The sequence below is a fragment of the Anolis sagrei genome, chromosome X (genome assembly GCF_037176765.1).
Source record: "Anolis sagrei isolate rAnoSag1 chromosome X, rAnoSag1.mat, whole genome shotgun sequence".
NCBI classification, from domain to species: domain Eukaryota; kingdom Metazoa; phylum Chordata; class Lepidosauria; order Squamata; family Dactyloidae; genus Anolis; species Anolis sagrei.
The window spans coordinates 3,865,749-3,888,485 of NC_090034.1; the positions used below are offsets into that span (position 1 = coordinate 3,865,749).

The 22,737-nt window shown below is 43.0% G+C and overlaps 1 protein-coding gene across 1 annotated transcript; it reads right to left on the minus strand.

The window, feature by feature from the left end:
* Positions 1–4,891: 4,891 nt before the first annotated feature.
* Positions 4,892–22,090, minus strand: LOC137098021 (protein NATD1-like). Its single transcript, XM_067473718.1, has 3 exons — positions 21,737–22,090; positions 8,908–9,026; positions 4,892–5,912 (listed from the first exon to the last, which is right to left on the minus strand). The coding sequence occupies exons 1-3, from the start codon at positions 21,858–21,860 to the stop codon at positions 5,796–5,798; spliced, it is 360 nt and encodes a 119-aa protein (XP_067329819.1). The 5' UTR covers positions 21,861–22,090; the 3' UTR covers positions 4,892–5,795.
* Between the last annotated feature and the right edge of the window lie 647 nt (positions 22,091–22,737).

The following is a 22,737-nucleotide window of genomic DNA, read 5'->3' on the forward strand; positions in this document are numbered from 1 at the left end:
TCACTGCCATGGCAAAAGCCCAAGGGATCCAGGGATTTGCAGTTAAAAGCGGTATTACACTGTTTGCAATGCAATGCAATGCAATGCATGCATGCACGCACGCACATACTTTCACAGCCATGGCAAAAGTTCGAGGAATCCAGGGATTTGCAGTTTTGTATGAGACCCTTCCAGCAGATGTTGCCATAGCAGTTAAGAAGGAATCACAGTGTAATGCAATGCATGAATGCAATGCTTTGTTGCCATGGTAAAAGTTCGAGGAATCCAGGGATTTGCAGTTTTGGATGGGACACTTCTAGCAGTTAAAAGAGGTATTACAGTGTATGCAATGCAATGCACGCACGCACGCACGCACATACTTTCACTGCCATGGCAAAAGCCCAAGGGATCCAGGGATTTGCAGTTTTGTATGAGACCCTTCCAGCAGATGTTGCCATAGCAATTAAGGAGGAATCACAGTGTAATGCAATGCATTAATGCAATGCTTTGTTGCCATGGCAAAAGTTCGAGGAATCCAGGAATTTGCAGTTTTGGATGGGACATGTCTAGCAGTTAAAAGAGGAATTGCAGTGTTTGTAATGCAATACAATGCATGTACACGCACGCACGCACTTACTTTCACTGCCATCCAGAAGATGTTGCCATAGCAGTTAAAGAGGAATCACAGTGTAATGCAACGCAATGCATGAATGCAATGCTTTGTTGCCATGGCAAAAGTTCAAGGAATTCAGGAATTTGCAGTTTTGGATGGGACATTTCTATCAGTTAAAAGAGGAATTACAGTGTTTGCAATGCACATACATGCACGCACACACATACTTTCACTGCCATGGCAAAAACCCAAAGGATCCAGGGATTTGCAGTTTTGTATGAGACACTTCAATCAGATGTTGCCTTAGCAGTTAAAGAGGAACCACAGTGTAATGCAATGCAATGGAAATATATGTGTGTGTGAGACTGTGCGTTCGTTCGTTGCCATGACAGAAGTCCAAGGAATCCAGGAATTTGCAGTTTTGGATGGGACACTTCCAGCAGTTAAAAGAGCAATTAGTGTTATGCAATGCAATGCACACAGCCATACTTTTGCTGCCATGGCAAAAGCCCAAAGGATTTGCAGTTTTGGATGGGACACTTCCAGATGATGTTGCCATAGCAGTTAAAAGAGGAATCACAGCACAATGCAATGCAATGCACGCACACACAAATACACATACTTTTGCTGCCATGGTAAAAGCGTAAGGAACCCGGAGATTGGCAGTTTTGGATGGGACACTTCAAGCAGATGTTGCCATAGCAGTTAAAAGAGGAATTGCAATGCAATGCAATGCATATATATGTGTGTGTATGTATATTCAAGCAATGGATAGTTGAATACATGGATACAGAATCCAATGAGATCAAGGGCTGGACTAGAACTGCACCCAACAATGCAATACACAGATGCACACCTTCACTGCCATGGCAAAAATCCAAGGGATCCAGGGATTTGCAGTTTTGGATGGGACACTTCCAGCAGATGTTGCCATAGCAGTTAAAAAGAGGAATTGTAATGCAATGCAATGCAATGCAATGCAATGCAATGCAATGCATATATATTCAAGATGCAATGCAAATATATATATATCAAGATGCAATGCAATGCATATATATATATATATTTCAAGATGAAATGCATATATATATCAAGATGCAATGCAATGCATATAGATATATATTTCAAGATGCAATGCATATATATATATCAAGATGTAATGCAATGCATATATATATATTTCAAGATGCAATGCAATGCATATATATATATATTTCAAGATGCAATGCAATGCATATATATATATATATATATTTCAAGATGTAATGCAATGCATATATATATTTCAAGATGCAATGCAATGCATATATATATATATATATTTCAAGATGCAATGCATATATATTTCAAGATGCAATGCAATGCATATATATATATATATATGATGCAATGCATATATATATTTCAAGATGCAATGCAATGCATATATATATTTCAAGATGCAATGCAATGCATATATATATATTTCAAGATGCAATGCAATGCAAATATATATATATATATATATATATATTTAAAGATGCAATGCAAATATATATAAATATATAAAGATGCAATGCAATGCATATATATATATTTAAAGATGCAATGCAATGCATATGTATATATCAAGATGCAATGCAATGCATATATATATATATTTCAAGATGCAATGCAATGCATATATATATATATATATTTCAAGATGTAATGCAATGCATATATATATTTCAAGATGCAATGCAATGCATATATATATATATATTTCAAGATGCAATGCATATATATTTCAAGATGCAATGCAATGCATATATATATATATGATGCAATGCATATATATATTTCAAGATGCAATGCAATGCATATATATATTTCAAGATGCAATGCAATGCATATATATATATTTCAAGATGCAATGCAATGCAAATATATATATATATATATTTAAAGATGCAATGCAAATATATATAAATATATAAAGATGTAATGCAATGCATATATATATATACAAGATGCAATGCAATGCATATATATATTTCAAGATGCAATGCAATGCATATATATATATATTCAAGATGCAATGCAATGCATATATATATTTCAAGATGAAATGCATATATATATATATATATATGTTCAAGATGCAATGCAATGCATATATATATTTCAAGATGCAATGCAATGAAATGCAATGCATTCCAAGCCATAGATGGTTGCATCCATTGATACAGAATCCAATGAGATCAAGGGCTAGACTAGAACTGCACCCAACGAAAGGAGAGCTCACCAAACTACAGGTCCCACAATTCCACAGCATGGAGCTGTCGCAATTAAAGTACTATCAATCTGCTATAAAATGTGAAGTGTAGATACACCTTGGTTACTCTTGTGGTGCCTTGAATGCTACTAAAGTCACGGGGCGCATCCAAACCGAATGCAGTTTGACGCCACTTTAAACTGCTATGGCTCAGTCTGGGAGCTGTAGCTTGACAAGGTCTTCAGCCCACAGCACTGACCCTTGGGCAGTGAAAGTGGCACCAAACCGCATCTATTTTGCAGTGTAGATGCATCCTTCCGAAGGCAGAATAGAAAGGATTTCTCTTGCAAACATCCTAAAGGTATTGCTGAAAAGCACCAAGCGATCTAGAGTCCGAATATGAACGTAAACATTGCTTTCGTCTCGTTGCTTTGACCTGCCTTTCTCCCAACGCATCTCAAATCAGGAGGAGAAGGTACACGTTTGAGGATGATGGTGATGATGATGGTCCAGCTGCCATGGCAAACCCCATGTCCAGTGCGGACTGCCAAGAGATGTGCTTCAATCTCCCAACTTGTGCTAAGCAAGGCAGAGAATTATGGTAAACAGGTGTGTTGGGGATTTGGGCCTATCTGCATTTGCCCCAATGCAACTTGGGCCCTCCAGGTGTTTTGGACTCCAACTCCCACAATTCCTAACAGCCTACCGGCTGTTAGGAATTGTGGGAGTTGGAGTCCAAAACACCTGGAGGGCCCAAGTTGCATTGGGGCAAATGCAGACAGACCCAAATCCCCAACATGCCAGTTCCCAAGCCTTTCAAACAAGGGATGCTCATCTTGCAGCGACGAGAGAGGATGCGCAAGGTTGGAAATGTCAGAGGGAGCCACAGGTTAAGCCACGTCCGTGGAGTGAGTGCGTGTGTTTGGGAAGAAAACCGGGTTTGCGTGCTTGAAAAGAGCCAAGCAAATCCTATTTGGCCTTGTCACGTTTTTCCGCAAGTTCGCTCGCCATTGCTTTGCCCATCGCCGTTTGCGACCCCAAAAGTGGTTCGTGGATCGCAGCTGGTTTTGCAGTTGTGAAGACACCCAAGGTTCACTGACTGTATTCACTCCGTAGTTCAATCTATCCTTCCTTCCTTTCTTCTTTCCTCCCTCCCTTTTCTTTCCTTCCTTTCTTCTTTCCTCCCCCTCCCTTTTCCTTCCTTTCCTCCCTCCCCTTTCTTATCCTTCCTTCTTCTCCTTTCTACGTTTTCTTCCTTCTTTCCTCCCTCCCTCGCTTTTCTTTCTTTCTTTCCTTCCTTCCTTCTCCCTCCCTTGTCCTTTCTTCCTTTTCTATCCTTCCTTTCCTTCCTTTTTTCCTCCCTTCCCTCTCCTTCTTTTCTATCTTTCCTTCTTCTCCTTCCTACTTTTCCTCCCTTACTCCCTTCTTTTCCTTCCTTCTCCCTCCTTTGTCCTTCCTTCCTTCCCTCTCTTCCTTTTCTAGCCTTCTTTACTTTCCTTCCTTCTTTCCCCCTCTTCTTTTTCTTTCTTTCCTTCCCTTTCTCTCCCTTGTCCTTCCTTCCGTCCTTCCCTCTTCCTTTTCTATCCTTTCCTCTCTCCCTTCCTTCTCTTTCCTTCCTTCCCTACCTTCCCTCTCTTCCTTCCTTCTTTCCACCCTCTTCCTTTTCTTTCCTTCCTTCTTTTCCTTCCTTCTCACACCCTTGTCTTTTCTTCTTCCCTCCCTCCCTTTTCTATCCTTCCTTCATTTCCTTCCTGTTTTTCCTTCCTTCTTTCCTCCCTCTTACTTTGCTTTCCTTCCTTCTTCCTCCCCTCCTTCCTCCCTTTTCTATCCTTTCTTCTCCCTCCCCTTTCCTTCCTTCTTTCCTCCCTCCTTCCTTCCTTCCTTCCTTCCTTTTCTATCCTTCCTTCCCCCCTTTGCCCTTCCTTCCTTCTTTCCTCTCTCCCTTCCTTTTCTATTCTTTCTTCTCCCTCCTCTTTCCTTCCTTCTTTTCCTTCCTCCCCTTTTCCTTTCCTTTCTCCTTTTCCTTCCTTCTTTCCTTCCCTTCCCTTCTTTTTTATCCTTCCTTCTTTTCCTTCCTTCCCCCCTTTGCCCTTCCTTCCTTCTTTCCTCTATCCCATCCTTTTCTATCCTTCCTTCTCCCTTTTCCTTCCTTCTTTTCTTTCCTTCTTACCTCCCTCCTTCCCTTCTTTTCTATCCTTCCTTTTCCTTCTTACTTTTCCTTCCTCCACCCCTTGCCCTTCCTTCCTTCCCTCCCTTCAGTTCTTCCTTCTTTCCTCTCTCTCTTCCTTTTCTATCCTTCCTTCTCCCTCCCTTTTCCTTCCTTCCTTTCCTTTCCTTTCCTTCCTCTACTCAAGTGTTATTGCTCCTTCCCCATGACAGATTGGGGACAGAAATCCCACCAAACAAACCGGAAATCAATCCCCAAGGCGCCCCTTTTCCTTCTCGGAGGGGCGGGCGAGGCTGTCTTCCTCCCGCCTTTCCAAACCCAGGAGACCCTTCCATTCCCGCACAACGGCTTTGGGTGAACGCAAGGCGGTGTCCAGAATGTCCACAACCCTGGGGGCCTCTGAAGCCAAAGTGTTTATTGCCTTGAGCACCAAGGAGCCCCTTCTCTCTCTCTCTCTCTCTCTCTCTCCTCCAAAGACCCCCAAATGTGCCCGCCGGGTGCGCACAAGCCCGCCTTCTAATGCTACTTTGGGACTGGTGGCATCCAGTTCGTCCGACTTTGCTGAGTTTCAGAAACAAACCGAGTGTCCAGCGACCCCAGGAAAAGAAGACCCAGTTTCTCTCTCCTTTCGGACAGAAGGCCAGCGTGTAAACAACAGATCCCGGCCAAACTATTGCAAGAACCAGGTGGAAGAACCGAGGAGGAGCCGCGCATTCGTGCGCACGTTGCGGCCGGCCAAGGCGTCCCGAGAAACGGCAAAAGGCCGACGATCATGGCCATTCAGGACCTCCGCGGCCGCATTAAGACTGCAAACGCTCCAGGTACTGCGGCAGAGGGTTCTCCTTCACGTATTTCTGGATGTACCAACAGGTGAGGTGGGCTTTCAAGTCCTCTTCCACCACAAAATCCAAGGCTGCCTGGAAAACAAGAGAGGGAATCGAACCTGCGTTAATGTCCCGTACGTCAATGCAACTGAGACGTACAATCCTTCCAGATTGCATAATAATTATAGCCCCCTTTCTCATTCCCTTCCACCCTTTTGTCCTTCTTTCCTCCTTCCCTCTCTCCCTCGTTCTCCTTCCCTTTCTTTTATCCTTCCCTTCCTCCCTTTCATCCTTCCTTCCTTCTCTCTTTCCTCCTTGACTTCCTTCTTTCCTTCCATCTTTCCCTCCCTTTTGTCTTTCCTTTCACCTCTCTTTACTTCCTCCTTACCGGCCTCTTTCTCCTTCCATCCTTCCCTTCCGCCCTTTCATCCTTCCTTCCCTCTCTCCCTCTTTCTCCTTCTTTCCCTTTTGTCTTTCCTTCCTTCTCTTTCCTATACCCTTCCCTTCCTTCCATCCTTCTCTTCCTCCCTTCCTTCATTCTCTTTTTCCTTCCTCCTTCCCTTCCATCCTTCCTTTCCTCTCTCCCTCTTTCTCCTTCTTTCCCTTTTGTCTTCCATTCCTTCTCTTTCCTATACCCTTCCCTTGCTTCCTTCTCTTCCTCCCTCCTCTTTTTCCTTCCTCCTTCCCTTCCATCCTTCCTCCTCTCCCTCTTTCTCCCTCTTTCCCTTTTGTCTTTCCTTCCTTCTCTCTCCTTTGTTCCCTTTCATATCCTTCTTTCCTTCCATCTCTTTTTTACTTTATCTTTGCCTTCTTTCTTTCTTTCCATCCTTCTCTTCCCTTTTTCCTTCTCATTTCCCCTCCTCCTTTCCTTTCATCCTTCCTTCCTTTTGTCTTTACTTCCTCCCCTCTTTCCTCCCTCCTTCCCTCTCTCCTTCTTTCTTCTTCCATCCTTCCTTTCCTCCCTTTCGCTCTTCCTTCCCTCTCTCCCTCTTTCTCCTTCCTTCCCCTTTGTCTTTCCTTCCTTCTCTTTCCTATACCCTTCCCTTCCTTCCATCCCTTCCTTCAAGACGATCATCGTATCACTCAGAGAGAAATTTCAAGCAAGTTAAAGAGCACATCCTAAGGATTATTTCTGTGTTTGATTAATTAAAATATTCCCATCCAAACCCAAGTAACGAAGGTAAAGGTTTTCCCCTTGACCTTAAGTCTAGTTGAGTTCGACTCTGGGTCTCTGGTGCTCATCTCAATTGCTAAGCCGAAGAGCCGGCGTTGTCCGTAGACACCCCCAAGGTGATGTGGCCTGCATGACTGCATGGAGCACCGTTACATTCCCGCTGGAACGGTCCCTATTGATCTATGCACATTTGCATGTTTTCGAACTGCTACATTAGGAAGAACTTCCTGACTGGGTTGTTGTGTGTTTTTCTGGGCTATATGGCCATGGTCTAGAGGCATTCTCTCCTGACGTTTCACCTGCATCTATGGCAAGCATCCTCAGAGGTAGTGAGGTCTGTTGGAAGTAGGAAAAAGGGTTTATATATCTGTGGAATGACCAGGGTGGGACAAAGGACTCTTGTCTGCTGGATCTAGGTGTGAATGTTTCAACTGACCACCTTGATTAGCATTTGATGGCCTGGCGGTGCCTGGGGCAATCTTTTGTTGAGAGGTGATTAGATGTCCTTGTTTGTTTCCTCTCTGTTGTTGTGCTGTTGTAATTTTAGAGTTTTTTAAATACTGAATAGTTTACTACTGAAAGCCTTCGACAATACAACTTCCTGACTGTGAGAGCCGTTCAGCAGTGGAACTCTCTGCCCCGGAGTGTGGTGGAGGCTCCTTCTTTGGAAGCTTTTAAACAGAGGCTAGATGGCCACCTGTCGGGTGTGCTCTGAATGTGTCTTTCCTGCTTCTGACTGTGAGAGCTGTTCAGCAGTGGAACTCTCTGCCCAGGAGTGTGGTGGAGGCTCCTTCTTTGGAAGCTTTGAAGCAGAGGCTGGATGGCCACCTGTCAGGGGTGCTTTGAATGCAATATTCCTGCTTCTTGGCAGAATGGGGTTGGACTGGATGGCCCATGAGGTCTCTTCCAACTTTAGGATTCTACATTGGCAGAAGCTGGGGCTAACGGCGGGAGCTTACCCCACTCCCCTTTCGGTCAACCAGTTCAGCAGATGAGCTGTTTAACCCACTGTGCCACTGGGGCCTCCATAATAATTATAATAATAACAACAACAACAACAATCATAAGGAAGTGTCCGACATGTTATCCGATACAACAGACAGCGGAGTGACCTTGTTTTCTGTGTACTCATCTTTTTGTGTTTCAAATAATAATAATAATAGAATCGAACTGGACGGGGTATAAATAAACTTAATAACAACAATTGAAAGATCGAACTGCAAAACTCTGGCACAAGGCAGTCAAGATGGTCCCAGTGGTGATTGGTACACTGGGTGCAGCACGTAAACACCTTGGCCTGCACTTAAAAACAATGGGTGCTGACAAAATTACCACCTGTCAGCTGCGAAAGGCTATCCTACTGGGATCTGAATACGTTATTCGCTGATACATCACATTTGGGAAGTGTCCGACGTGGGATCCAATACAACAACCAGCAGAGTGATCTTGTTTGCTGTGGACTCATCTTGTTGTGTTTCAAATAATAATAATAATAATAATAATAATAATAATAATAATAATCCTACTCAGAAAACGAGGGATCGCCTAAGTATAAGTAAGTCCGACACGTGATCCAATACAACATCCAGCAGAGTGATCTTGTTTGCTGTGGACTCATCTTGTTGTGTATCAAATAAATAAATAAATAAATAAATACATAAATAATAATTATTATTAGTATTATTTCCACCCTGGAAATTATTCCACAGATAGATAGATAGATAGATAGATAGATAGATGCAGTCCACTTGCTTCACCTCCAACAGAACCTCTGAAGGTGCTAATAGCCACAGATGCAGGCGAAACGTCAGGAGGGAGTGCTACTAGAACATGGCCAGACAGTCCGAAAAACTCACAGCAACCCGGTGATCCCCGTCATGAAAGCCTTTTGACAATCCATTGGGAAGGTCCTACCTTTGCCAGGTGCTTGGCGATTCCTCTCCCCCGGTAGGCATCGGGGACCTCCGTGTGCTGCAAGTCCACGATCCTCTTCCCCACGTACTCGTACAAGAGGACCGCTTTGTCATGGCAGCCTGGAAGCCGAAGGAAAACAGAAGATGTCACGTCCAAGCCGATTTGGGACGCTGCTTTTTGAGGGACCCCATCCAGTGACCCCCAAAAGACACAATGCAACCGCTCCATCTTCTAGGATTATATCACTAACTGTCTGATTCCACAGCAAGCTGGCTTCAGGAAAGGCAAAAGCTGCACATCGCAAGTGCTGAACCTGACTCGGCACATAGAAGATGGCTTTGAAAGGCAGCAGATCACAGGAGCTGTCTTCATAGACCTGTCAGCAGCCTATGAGACTGTGAACCACCGCTGCCTCCTCCTGAGAAAAATGTATAATATCACCAAGGACGACCACCTCACCCGCCTCAGAGGAAACCTGCTACACAACAGGAGCTTCTTTGTTGAGTTCCAGGGCCAGAGAAGCAGAGGCGGAAACAAAAGAACGGCCTGCCTCAGGGGAGTGTGCTCGCTCCATCCATGTTCAACATCTACACAAATGACCAGCCACTGCCAGAAGGGACAGAGAGCTTCATCTGTGCTGATGATCGTGCCATTACCGCTCAAGCAGGGAGCTTTGAGATGGTTGAACAGAAGATCTCCGAAGCTCTAGGTGCTCTTACTGCCTATTATAGGGAAAACTAGCTGATTTTTAATCTATTGAAGTTTCATATATGCTGACGATGATACCATCACCGCCCAAGCAGGGAGCTTTGAGATGGTTGAACAGAAGCTCTCCGAAGCTCTAGGTGCTCTTACTGCCTATTATAGGGAAAACTAGCTGATTTTTAATCTATTGAAGTTTCATATATGCTGACGATGATACCATCACCGCCCAAGCAGGGAGCTTTGAGATGGTTGAACAGAAGCTCTCCGAAGCTCTAGGTGCTCTTACTGCCTATTATAGGGAAAACTAGCTGATTTTTAATCTATTGAAGTTTCATATATGCTGACGATGATACCATCACCGCCCAAGCAGGGAGCTTTGAGATGGTTGAACAGAAGCTCTCCGAAGCTCTAGGTGCTCTTACTGCCTATTATAGGGAAAACTAGCTGATTTTTAATCTATTGAAGTTTCATATATGCTGACGATGATACCATCACCGCCCAAGCAGGGAGCTTTGAGATGGTTGAACAGAAGCTCTCCGAAGCTCTAGGTGCTCTTACTGCCTATTATAGGGAAAACTAGCTGATTTTTAATCTATTGAAGTTTCATATATGCTGACGATGATACCATCACCGCCCAAGCAGGGAGCTTTGAGATGGTACAACAGAAGCTCTCCAAAGCTCTAGGTGCTCTTACTGCCTATTACAGGGGAAACTAGCTGATTCTTAATCTATCGAAGTTTCATCTATGCTGACGATCATGCCATCACTGCCCAAGAAGGGAGCTTTGAAATGGCTGAACAGAAGCTCTAGGTGCTCTTACTGCCTATTACAGGGAAAACCAGCTGATCCCCAACCCATCCGAAACACAGACATGTGCTTTTCACCTTAAGAACAGACAAGCATTTCTGAGCTCTGAGGATTATTACCTGGGAAGGAATCCCACTGGAGCATTGCAGCGCACCCAAATCCCTGGGAGTCACCCTGGACCGTGCTCTGACCTACAAGAAGCACTGCCTGAACATCAAGCAAAAGGTGGGTGCTAGAAACAATATCATACAAAAGTTGACTGGCGCAGCCTGGGGATCACAACCAGATGCAGTGAAGACACCTGCCCTTGCACTATGCTACTCGGCTGCTGAGTACGCATGCCCAGTGTGGAACACATCAAACCACGCTAAAACATTGGATGTGCCTCTTAATGAGACATGCCGCATTATCACGGGGTGTCTGTGCCCTATACCACTGGAGAAATTACACTGTCTAGCCGGTATTGCACCACCTGACATCCGCCGGGAAGGAGCAGCCAATAGTGAAAGGACCAAGGCAGTGACATCTCCAGCTCATCCTCTGTTTGGGTATCAGCCAACACGTCAACGACTTAAATCCAGACATAGTTTTCTAAGATCTACAGAGACACTCGCTGGAACACCTCAGCAAGCAAGAGCCCAAAAATGGCAGGCTCAAACCCAGAACCTCAACCAATGGCTGACACCAAATGAGAGACTCCCCCCTGGGCGACTTGGAAGGCTGAACAGACTGCGCTCTGGCACCACAAGATGCAGAGCCAACCTTCAGAAATGGGGCCACAAAGTGGAATCCTCAACATGCGAGTGCGGAGAGGAGCAAACCACTGACCACCTGCTGCAATGCACCCTGAGCCCTGCCACATGCACAAGGGAGGACCTTCTCATAGTAACACCAGAGGCACTCCAAGGGGCCAGATACTGGTCAAAGGACATTTAATCAACTACCAACCTTGAAAACTCTGTTTTGTCTGTTTGCTTAAAAAAAATGTTAAAAATGTAACACAATTGTCTGGTTGATACTGACACAATAAATGAAAAACTCAGGGCGGATCACAATGCACATATACATGGGAAACATTCAATGCCATAGACACACAACATATATAGACAGACACAAAGGCTATTTAACATTCCAGCTTCCTGAGAGTGTGCTTGAATTCCAGCCACCGGGGGAGCTATCGCTATACCAATTGGGTACTTCCTCATTCTTTTGCACATTGCTGGAGATTTTTATGGCATTGTAAATTAATTAAATTAGCCCCCCACATAAGCGGTACCTAAGTTTCCTAATTGACAGATACAACCATCTTTCGGGCTGCAAAGGTCGACAGCAAGCTAGACAAATGGTTGGGAGCTTACTTCGATCTAGGCTGGTTTCGAACTCATGACCTTTTGGTCGGTGGTGATTTTTAATGCAGCTGACTCCCAAACAGCTACAACCCGGAGAAGAGCAAACCACAAACCATTGAATACAATGCGGTCTGAGCTCCGACACAGAGGCTATTTAACTTTCCAGCTTCGTGAGGGTATGCTTCAAATTCTGGCCATCGGGGGAGCTGTTGCTTCACTATCCACTTGTGACACTGATGGAGTACTTCCTCATTCTTTTGCACACTGCTGGAGAATTTTATGGCGTTGTAAATTAGTTAAATTAGCCTCCCCGCATAAGTGGTACCACAGAGGCTATTTAATTTTCCAGCTTCATGAGGGTATGCTTCAAATTCTGGCCACCAGGGGAGCTGTTGCTTCACCGTCCACTTGTGACACTGATGGAGTACTTCCTCATTCTTTTGCACACTGCTGGAGAGTTTTATGGTGTCGTAAATTAGTTAAATTAGCCTCCCCGCATAAGTGGTACTACAGAGGCTATTTAATTTTCCAGCTTCATGAGGGTATGCTTCGAATTCTGGCCACCGGGGGAGCTGTTGCTTCACCGTCCACTTGTGACACTGATGGAGTACTTCCTCATTCTTTTGCACACTGCTGGAGAATTTTATGGCGTTGTAAATTAGTTAAATTAGCCTCCCCGCATAAGCAGTACCTAAATTTCCTATTTGAGAGATGCAGCTGTTGCTTTGCCGTCCACTGGTTACACCGATGGAGTACTTCCTCATTCTTTTGCACGCTGCTGGAGAGTTTTATGACGGTACCTAAATTTCCTACTTGACAGATGCAACTGTCTTTCAGGCTGCAAAGGTCGACAGAAAGCTAGACAAATGGTCGGGAGCTTACTCCGACCCGGGCTGGCTTCGAACTCATGACCTTTCGGTCAGTAGTGATTTTAATGCGGCTGCGCCACATCTCCTATGGGAATCCATCACTAGGATTTGGCCCACTTTGAGCCTTCAGACATCATGCAAAATTCACTTGCTGTTTCCTTTCCAACCTTGTTTGGCTTGAAAAATAGCATCTTCATTTTGGGAAAAACCACATCTAAAAATCTCTAATTTTAGTAGCTTGTGAACAAAGAAGGACTCTGACCGGGCATATCATTATTTTTTTTGTTAAGTTGTTGTTCCATTTTTCATACACACTGCAATTTGAGAAAGAAAAGAAAACCAAAACAAGACAGCATCTTGTTCTATTTAGAGCAATTCCTCCGAGACAGAAATCCTCCCTTGTGCAGTTGATGCCTCTGGGGAACGTCTCCCAAAGAGGCCATTCTTTGCTTTCTCTTTGGGTCACACACACTTTGTGTTTTTCTACACAAAACAAAGTCTTGCTCCTACTTGAATCCAGTCAATTCCTTGGCTTTCCATTCAATGGAGGAAGCAACAGCTCGGCCTGGTTTGTTTGTTTGTATTGTTTACTATACTAGCCGTCCACTCCCAAGCATTGCTGTGGCCCAGTCTGTGTATACGTGTTTTGTGTGTGTATATATGTGTGTTTGCTTATATATATATATATTGTGCATGCGTTGTAATGTAATTTTTGGCTTTTTAAGTCCCTTTTGCTATGTTTTTCAGTCTTTTTGCTAGCTGTACCTGCCACACGTTGCTGTGGCCAGCCTTCCCTCCCTCTTTCTCTCCTTCTTTTTCTCCTTTCTTCCCTCTTTTTCTTTCCTTTCTTTTTTCTTCCTTCTCTACCTGTTTCTTTCCTCACTTCCTTTGCTCTTTGGTTCCATCCTTCCTTGTCTCTTTCCTTCCTTCCTTCTTTCTCTTTCATTCCTTCTCTCCTTCCTTCCCTTTCACTTTTTTATTTCATTCTCTCCCTCCTTCTCTCCTTCCTTCCTTCTCTCCCCTTCTTTCTTTCCTTCCTTCTTTCCCTTTTTCTTTCCATCCTTCTCTACCTTTCTTTCTTTCCTTCATTCTCTTCCTCCTTCTCTCCTTCACTCTCTCTACCTCCTTCTCTCCCTTTCTTTCGTTATCTCCTTCCCTCCTTCTTTCCCTCCTTCTCTACCCTTCTTTCTTTCCTTCTCTCCTTCCTTCTCTACCTTTTTCCCCTTCCTTCTCTCCTTACCTCCTACTTTCCCTTCTTCTCGCCCTCTTTCTCCTTCTCTACCTTTTTTCTTTCCCTCCTTCCCTCCTTCTTTCCCCTCTTCTCTCCTTCCTTCTCTATCCATCTTTCTTTCCTTCCTTCTCTCCTTCACTCTTTCTCTCCCTCCTTCTCTCCCTTTCTTTCGTTATCTCCTTCCCTCCTTCTCTACCCTTCTTTCTTTTCTTCTCTCCTTCCTTCCTTCCCTACCTTTCCCCCCTTCCTTCTCTCCTTACCTCCCACTTTCCCTTCTTCTCGCCCTCTTTCTCTCTCTCCTTCTCTACCTTTTTTTCTTTCCCTCCTTCTTTCCCCTCTTCTTCCTTCTCTATCCATCTTTCTTTGCTTCCTTCTCTCCTTTACTCTCCCTCCTTCTCTCACTTCTTCTCGGCCTCTTTCTCTACCTTTCTTTCTCTCCTTTCCTCCCTTCTTCTCTCCTTCCTCCTTTCTGTGTATGTGTTTTGTGTGTGTAGATGCATATATGTGTGTAGATATGTGTGTTTGTGTATATATATATATATGTGGTTTTACACGTGCATTGTGATGTAAATCTTTTTGCTTTTTAAGTCCCTTCTGGTGTGTTTTTCGGTGTGTTTATGAGTGGTGGTCACTCGTTGGCCTGAGAGGTGTCTTGTGTCCAAATTTGGTGTCAATTCGCTCAGTGGGTTTTGAGTTATGTTCATCCCACAAACAAACATTACATTTTTATTTATATAGATAATATTCTACTAAAAATACATATTATAAGATTCCTCTCCCTTCCTGTTCTCTCATTCCCATTCTTAAATAGGAGATATAGTATTACAGATTAGGAAGGGACCCCCCCCCCAAAGGTCATCCATTTTGGAGTTCGGCCTGTGATTGTGTCCAATGATCAGGATACTCTGGGCGTTGGGAGCGACAATGAGGTTCATGTCTCTAATGATGAGGTTGCTCCAGATGCAGAAAATGACAATGGGATTCCTGTTCAAAGTGACTTTTCTGATGGGAAAGTTCCTGAAGGGTTTGGGGATGATGGTCTGTTTCCTGGACCTGAATTGATACCAGAGAATTCCCATCAGAAAGGCTCGGTACTTGGGCCAGGTGCAGAAATTAATGGGCCAGGAGATAGGAGAAGTGTTTTCAGTCAGCAAAGGAAAACAAACCAGGCTCTTGCGTGCTCTGCCAGATTGCAGGAGAGACTGATAGCAGATTCAAGGCTGAGAAGAAATCCTTTCCTGGCCGCTTGGGATATAGAGTAGATTAGGGGATATAAGTGTCAAGTACAGAATCTGTAGCCAGACGAAGCAATGTTGCAACTGAGTCAAGACATCGTCTCAGGTCCCTTGTATTTCTTGTATTAAGTGCCTTGTATTTTTCATGCTGAAGTGCCTTCTTTGATTCCTGCTCAAGTTCTTTGGGGTTTCACCTTGGAAGTTCCAGTATTTGTTTTCATGAACTCTAATGGACTAATTTCCTGGATTATCTGTTCCTATCTACCTTTTCTACCTATTTGGATTTACCTATTTTTGTGGATTGCTTTTTACTCGGATGGACTAATTTCCTGGACTATTTGTTTCTGCTTATCTTTCTACCTAATTGGATTTACCTATTTCTATGGAATGTTTTTTTTTAAGTGCTACTGCTTGTAATTATCTTCAACAAACTGCTTGCATTTTACTCAGCTGCGTGGTGTTTGAAGTCAGAGGGCTTCCTGGCCTGGAGTGCAACAATCCAATCCAGCCCCGTTCTTAACTAGGAATCATTTGGAAGTCAGATGGTTGTATCTTGGGGGCTGCCTGTCTGTGTAGAGTCTCACTCGTCCAATATAAATGGGCTGGCAGAACGTTGGATAAACGAAAATGTTGGATAATAAGGGGTTCAGGAAAAGCCTATTAAACATCAAATTTCGTTATGGTTTTACAAATTAAGCACTAAAATATGTTTTACAACAAATCGACAAATGTTGCAAACGTTGGCTGAGCGAAGGTTGGATAAGTGAGACTCTACTGAATGTCTGTGTGTATACATATATGTATATGTATATACACACAGAGTGGGCCACAGCAACGCATGTTTGTAACTTGAGGGCTGCCTGATGAAGCTCCTGGTGGTGCAGCAGGTTAAACCACCGAGCTGCTGAACTTGCTAACTGGAGCGGGGTGAGCTCCCGGTGTTAGCCCCAGCTTCTGCCAACCTAGAAGTTTGTAACTTGGGGGCTGCCTGATGGAGCTCCTGGTGGCGCCGAACTGCTGAACTTGCTAACCAGACGGTCACAGGTTCGAATCTGAAGAGCGGTGTGAGCTCCCGCTGTCAGCCCCAGCTTCTGCCAACCTAGCAGTTCGAAAACATGCAAATGTGAGTAGATCAACAGGTACCGCTCCTGCGGGAAGGTAACAGCATTCCATGCAGTAATGCCAGTGCCCACATGACCTTGGAGGTGTCCAAGGACAACGCCGCCTCTTCGGCTTAGCAATGGAGATGAGCACCAGAGTCCTAGAGTCGGACACGACTGGACTGAATGTCGGGTGGTGAATACCTTAACGGTACTTCATGCAGTCATGCCGGCCACGTGACCTTGGAGGTGTCTAAGGACAACGCTGGCTCTTCGGCTTAGCAATGGAGATGAGCACCAGAGTACCAGAGTCGGACACGACTGGACTTAATGTCGGGTGGTGAATACCTTAATGGCACTTCATGCAGTCATGCTGGCCACATGACCTTGGAGGTGTCTAAGGACAACGCCGGCTCTTTGGCTTAGCAACAGAGATGAACACCAATCCCCAGAGTCAGACATGACTGGACTTAATGTGAAGGGAAAACCCTGACCTTATACATATATATATATATATATATATATATATATATATATATATAATATGATATATATATAAAATATATGATAAAATATATGATAATAATAATGATATTATAATATACTATTTCTGAAAATGCATAATATAAGATTCCTCTCCTTTCCTGTTGTCTCAGCCCCGTTCACATTGTATTCAATAGTTTGGGGTTTGCTCGGAGTAAGCTCCCCACCATTCGTCTAGCTTGCTGTCAACCTTTGCAGCCCGAAAGACAATTCCATCTGCCAAGTAGGAAATTTAGGTACCGCTTACATGGGGAGGCTAATTTAATTAATTTACAACGCCATAAAAATCTCCAGCCTGCATATGACTCAAATAATATGGGAGAAAGGTATCAAACGAGAGAGGAAAGGAAGCTGGCAGGGAATCCTTGAGTGCAACCTCCACCAGTTTTAATTAAAAATAGCTCTAGAGGGACAGGTGTTCCCCTACCAACCGGGGAGTAACCAACACAGCCGGGTCTCCTGGGGGGTGGGGGGTGGGCAAGCGACCCACAGAAAAGCCAAGGGCTTAAAGGAAACGAGAGACCAGTTTACAAAGAGGAGGAAGAGCTGGCCTCATACTCCTTGGACCCAGATAAGGAGAAGCCCCCTCTTTCCATTGGGAATTTTGCAAAATCAGGCATTTCTGTTGCCACCTCACGCTTCTGGAAGGCTGTATCCCCCAATTCCTTAGTTCTTGCATTATTATTATTATTATTATTATTATTATTATTATTATTGCAAAATGTGCAATTGTGTCAAATTTGGGATTTGCACTCCCATAAGACTTCATTCTTCATTCTTTGGTTTCTTGCTTTGACAAAGTCAAGGATTTTGCAAAATAGGGAATTGCTTTGGCCATCTCACACTCCCATAAAGCTGTGGGATTTTGTTTTGAAATTTTGCAAAAATGTTGGGCTTTGTTTTGAATTTTTTGCAAAACTGTGGGATTTTGTTTGGGCATTTCTGCAAAACGTGGGATTTCATATTGGAATTTTGCAATATGGATTTTATTTTGAATTTTTTGCAAAACATGGTGTTTTGTTTTGTAATTTTGCAAAACATAAGATTTTGCTTTGGAATTTTTGCAAAAAATGTAGGATTTCATATTGGAATTTTGCAATATGGATTTTATATTGGAATTTTTGCAAACATGTGGGATTTTGTTTGGGCATTTCTGCAAAACGTAAGATTTTGCTTTGGAATTTTGGCAAAAAATATGGAATTTCATATTGGAATTTTGCAATATGGATTTTATTTTGAATTTTTTTGCAAAAATGTTGGGCTTTGTTTTGGAATGTTTCCAAAATGTGGGATTCCACATTTGAATTTTTGCAAAATGTGGGATTTTGTTTTGGAATTTTGCAAAACCTAAGATTTTGCTTTGGAATTTTTGCAAAAATGTGGGATTTTGTTTTGGAATTTTTGCAAAAATGTAGGATTTTATTTTAGCATTTTTGCAAAATGTGGGGTTTCTTTGGTTGCCTTACTCTCCTGTCAGGATCCATCCCACTGTTCTTTGCTTCTCATTTTCACAAAAGTTTCCATGGTAGAGAAGAAAGCATGAGTCAAACCATCTGCAAACCTCTACCAATCGGATACATAGAGTATTTCCATGTATTGTTTAAAGCACCTGATAATATAGATGTTTTCAGAAAGGTGTTAACCAATGGAAACATGTCTCAAGGAGCGTTCTACTCAAAGTCATTGGAAAACAAGTCAAGATGGAAGATCCAAAAGCTCTTCCTGATGCAGAAGTCTTCTACAAGAAATCAAATATTACAAACAAAAATCAGCTCGACAAGAAAGCAAGCTGGAGCCAATCCCAGCTCCAAGCCTGTTTTCATCTACAGCCGAGTGCCTCCCAGAACTTGCCTCTTTGCCTTGGAAAGAGAGTGCGTGCATGCCCAGAAAACACATGCACCTGTCACTATCTGCAGCCGAGTGCCTCTTACTCTAGAGTAAGAGAAGCTCGGCTGCAGGCACTGGCACGTGTGTGTGCCTCCTGTAGAGTAAAAACAGCCATGCATGCACTCTCTTTCCAAGGAGAGTGCTGTGTGGTGGGATGTGGAGGCCTAGAAAGCACGCACGCCTGCAGCTGTGTGCCTCCTCTAGAGTAGAAACAGCTACGCACACACTTCCTTTCCAATGAGAGTGTGTGTGTGGTATGGTGTGCAGACCCGGAAAGTGCTCACATCTGCTGCTGAGTGCCTCCTCTAGAGTAGAAACAGCCACACACACACTCTTCCCAAGGGGAGTGCGTGCAGGCCCGGAAAGCATGCACGCCTGTAGCCAAGTGCCTCCTCTAGAGTAGAAACAGCCACGCACGCACTTTCTTTCCAAGGAGAGTGCGTGCATGATGTGGTATGCAGGCCCAGAAAGTGTGCACACCTGCAGCCGAGCGCCTCCTCTAGCGCTGAAACAGCCACACATGCACTTTCTTTCCAAGGAGAGTGCGTGCATAGTGTGTCGTGCAGGCCCGGAAAGCATACACACCTGGAGCCAAGCGCCTCCTCTAGAGTAGAAACAGCCACACATGCACTTTCTTTCCAAGGAGAGTGTATGTGTAGTGTGATGTGCAGACCTGGAAAGCACACACATCTACAACCAAGTGCCTCCACTAGAGTAGAAACAGTCACGCATGCACTTCCTTTCCAAGGAGAGTGCATGTGTGGTGTGGAGGCCCGAAAAGTGTGCATATCTGCAGCCAAGCCCCTCCTCTAGAGTAAAAACAGCCACACATGCACTTTCTTTCCAAGGAGCGTGAGTGCGTGATGTGGCATGCAGGCCTGGAAAGCATGCATGCCTGCAGCCAAGCGCCTCCTCTAGAGTAAAAACAGCCACACATGCACTTTCTTTCCAAGGAGAGTGTATATGTAGTGTGATGTGCAGACCTGGAAAGCACACACATCTACAACCAAGTGCCTCCACTAGAGTAGAAACAGTCACGCACGCACTTCCTTTCCAAGGAGAGTGCATGTGTGGTGTGGAGGCCCGAAAAGTGCGCATATCTGCAGCCAAGCCCCTCCTCTAGAGTAAAAACAGCCACACATGCACTTTCTTTCCCAGGAGCGTGCGTGCGTGATGTGGCATGCAGGCCTGGAAAGCGTGCACGCCTACAGCCAAGCGCCTCCTTTAGCGTTGAAACACCCACAAACACACTTTCTTTCCAAGGAGAGTGTGTGTGTGGTGTGGCATGCAGGCCTGGAAAGTGTGCACGCCTACAGCCAAGCGCCTCCTTTAGCGTTGAAACAGCCACACATGCACTTTCTTTCCAAGGAGAGTGCGTGCATGATGTGGTGTGCAGGCCCAGAAAGTGTGCACACCTGCAGCCGAGCACCTCCTCTAGAGTAGAAACAGCCACACATGCACTTTCTTTCCAAGGAGCGTGAGTGCGTGATGTGGCATACAGGCCCGGAAAGCATGCAAGCCTGCAGCCGAGCACCTGCTGCAGAGTAGAAACAGACACGCACGCACTTCTTTTCCAAGGTGAGTGCGTATGTGGTGTGGTGTGCAGGCCCGGAAAGCGCCCACATCTCCAGCTGAGTGCCTCCTCTAGAGTAGAACCAGCAGGTAAGAAGCGTCTTTAAAGCTCGTGCCAGGAAGGGGAGCCTGAGTGGGAAGACCCCTCCCCCCCCCGCCATAATGGTAGATAGATATCTGCCCTCCCCATTTCAAGAGCCTCCCAAAACACAGGTCGGGGGCCCCCACCAAAAGATGGGACACGAAAGGGGTCAAGGTTTGCTCCAAATGCACAACCCTAGCTAATACTGCAAAAGAGAGAAGCCAAAAAATAAGAATACCAAAGAAGATTGAGAATATATTATAATATAAAATAATGAGAATAAAAAATATAAAATAATATTAATAATAAAAAATAATACAAAAGAAGAGTGACAATATATTTTAATATAAAATAATGAGAATAAAAAATATAAAATAATATTAATAATAAAAATAATACAAAAGAAGAGTGAGAATATATTTCAATATAAAACAATGAGAATAAATAATATAAAATAATATAAATAAAAATAATACAAAAGAAGAGTGAGAATATATTATAATATATAATAATGAGAATAAATAATATAAAATAATATAAATAAAAATAATACAAAAGAAGATTGAGAATATATTATAATATATAATAATGAGAATAAATAATATAAAATAATATAAATAAAAATAATACAAAAGAAGAGTGAGAATATATTTCATAATACATAATATAAACTAATATTAATGCAATGATATTAAAGATAAGAATACCAAAGAAGATTGAGAATATATTATAATATAAAATAATGAGAATAAATAATATAAAATAATATTAATAATAAAAATAATACAAAAGAAGAGTGAGAATATATTATAATATATAATAATGAGAAAAATAATATAAAATAATATAAATAAAAATAATACAAAAGAAGATTGAGAATATATTTCAATATAAAACAATGGGAATAATGAATAACATTAACATAATATCAGTGCAAGGATACAAAAGGTAAGGATATAAAAGAAGAGTGACAATATATTATAGTATAAAATAATAATAATAAATAATATAAAATAATAATACTAAAAATAATACAAAAGAAGAGTGACAATATATTTTAACATAAAATAATGAGAATAATATAAAATAATATTAATACTAAAAATAATACAAAAGAAGAGTGAGAATATATTTCAATATAAAATAATAATAAATGATATAAAATAATATTAATACTAAAAATAATACAAAAGAAGAGTGAGAATATATAATAATATAAAATAATAATAAATGATATAAAATAATATTAATACTAAAAAAAATACAAAAGAAGAGTGAGAATATATTTCAATATAAAATCATGGGAATAATCAATAACATTAACATAATATTAATACAATGATACAAAAGGTAAGACTATACAAGAAGAGTGGCAATACATGGTAGTGTAACACAATACAGTATACAATGTTGCCCCTCTTAGTGGTGGTGGTGGTGTTGGTGCCTTACCATTGAGGCGGACGGTGAACTGCCTCCTGGGGCGGTCGTGGTGGACGCGGATGGGGCATGGGGCGGCGGCGGGGGGCTCGAGGAGGGTGGAGAGCGGGCCTCCCGCCGGGGACGCCTGCGCCATGAGGCCGCGCTCCGGGCTCCCGTGGCCGGGGAGAGGAGGCGGACTGCCAGGCAGAGAGGGAAGGAAGGAGGGCAGGGATGGAGCCAGGCAGGAGAAGCAGGCAGGCAGGCAGAGAGAGAGGAGACCAGCCAGGAAGGGAGACTAGGCCAAACCAGGCAAAGCAGGCAGGAGAGAGAAGAAGGAGAAGGAGGAGAAGAAGAAGAAGGGCCAGGAAATCAGCTGTGGCGTCACGTGCCTCGCTCCCAGCCAATGGCTGCCCCGGCTCCCTTGTTTTGATACATTCCTCTCCCACTCTTAAAGGGGCCGCAACTCAGTCTCTGCAGGGAAAGAAAGGCACTGGGGAACTGCACTCTCCCAATTTGGAAGAAATAGTAATAATAATAATAATAATAATAATAATAATAATAATAATAATAATAATAATAACAACAACAACAACAATAATAATAATGATGATGAAATATTTATATAACAATATAACATTAAATACTGAGAATAATAATAATAACAATAATAATAATAATGTATTGTCGAAGGCTTTCATGGCTGGAATCACTCAGTTCTTGTGGGTTTTTCCGGGCTATAGGGCCATGTTCTAGAGGCATTCTCTCCTGACATTTCGCCTGCATCTATGGCAAGCTTCCTCAGAGGTGAGGTCCTCTGAGGAAGCTTGCCATAGATGCAGGCGAAACGTCAGGAGAAATGCCTCTAGAACATGGCCATATAGCCCGGAAAAACCCACAAGAACTGAATAATAATATAACATTAAATAATGAGAATAATAATTATAACAATAACAATAATAATAATAATAATAATAATATAACAATATAACATTGAATAATGAGAATAATAATATATATATAAAAAGGGAATG

What these genes read in the sequence shown, in the direction of transcription:
- LOC137098021 (XM_067473718.1), bottom strand. Translation starts at nt 21,860, where the DNA reads ATGGCGCAGGCGTCCCCGGCGGGAGGCCCGCTCTCCACCCTCCTCGAG. An exon ending in GTTCACCGTCCGCCTCAATG is followed by an intron (nt 9,027 to 21,736) that starts GTAAGGCACCAA and finishes TTCGGCTTCCAG; the next exon opens with GCTGCCATGACAAAGCGGTC. An exon ending in TCGCCAAGCACCTGGCAAAG is followed by an intron (nt 5,913 to 8,907) that starts GTAGGACCTTCC and finishes CTTGTTTTCCAG; the next exon opens with GCAGCCTTGGATTTTGTGGT.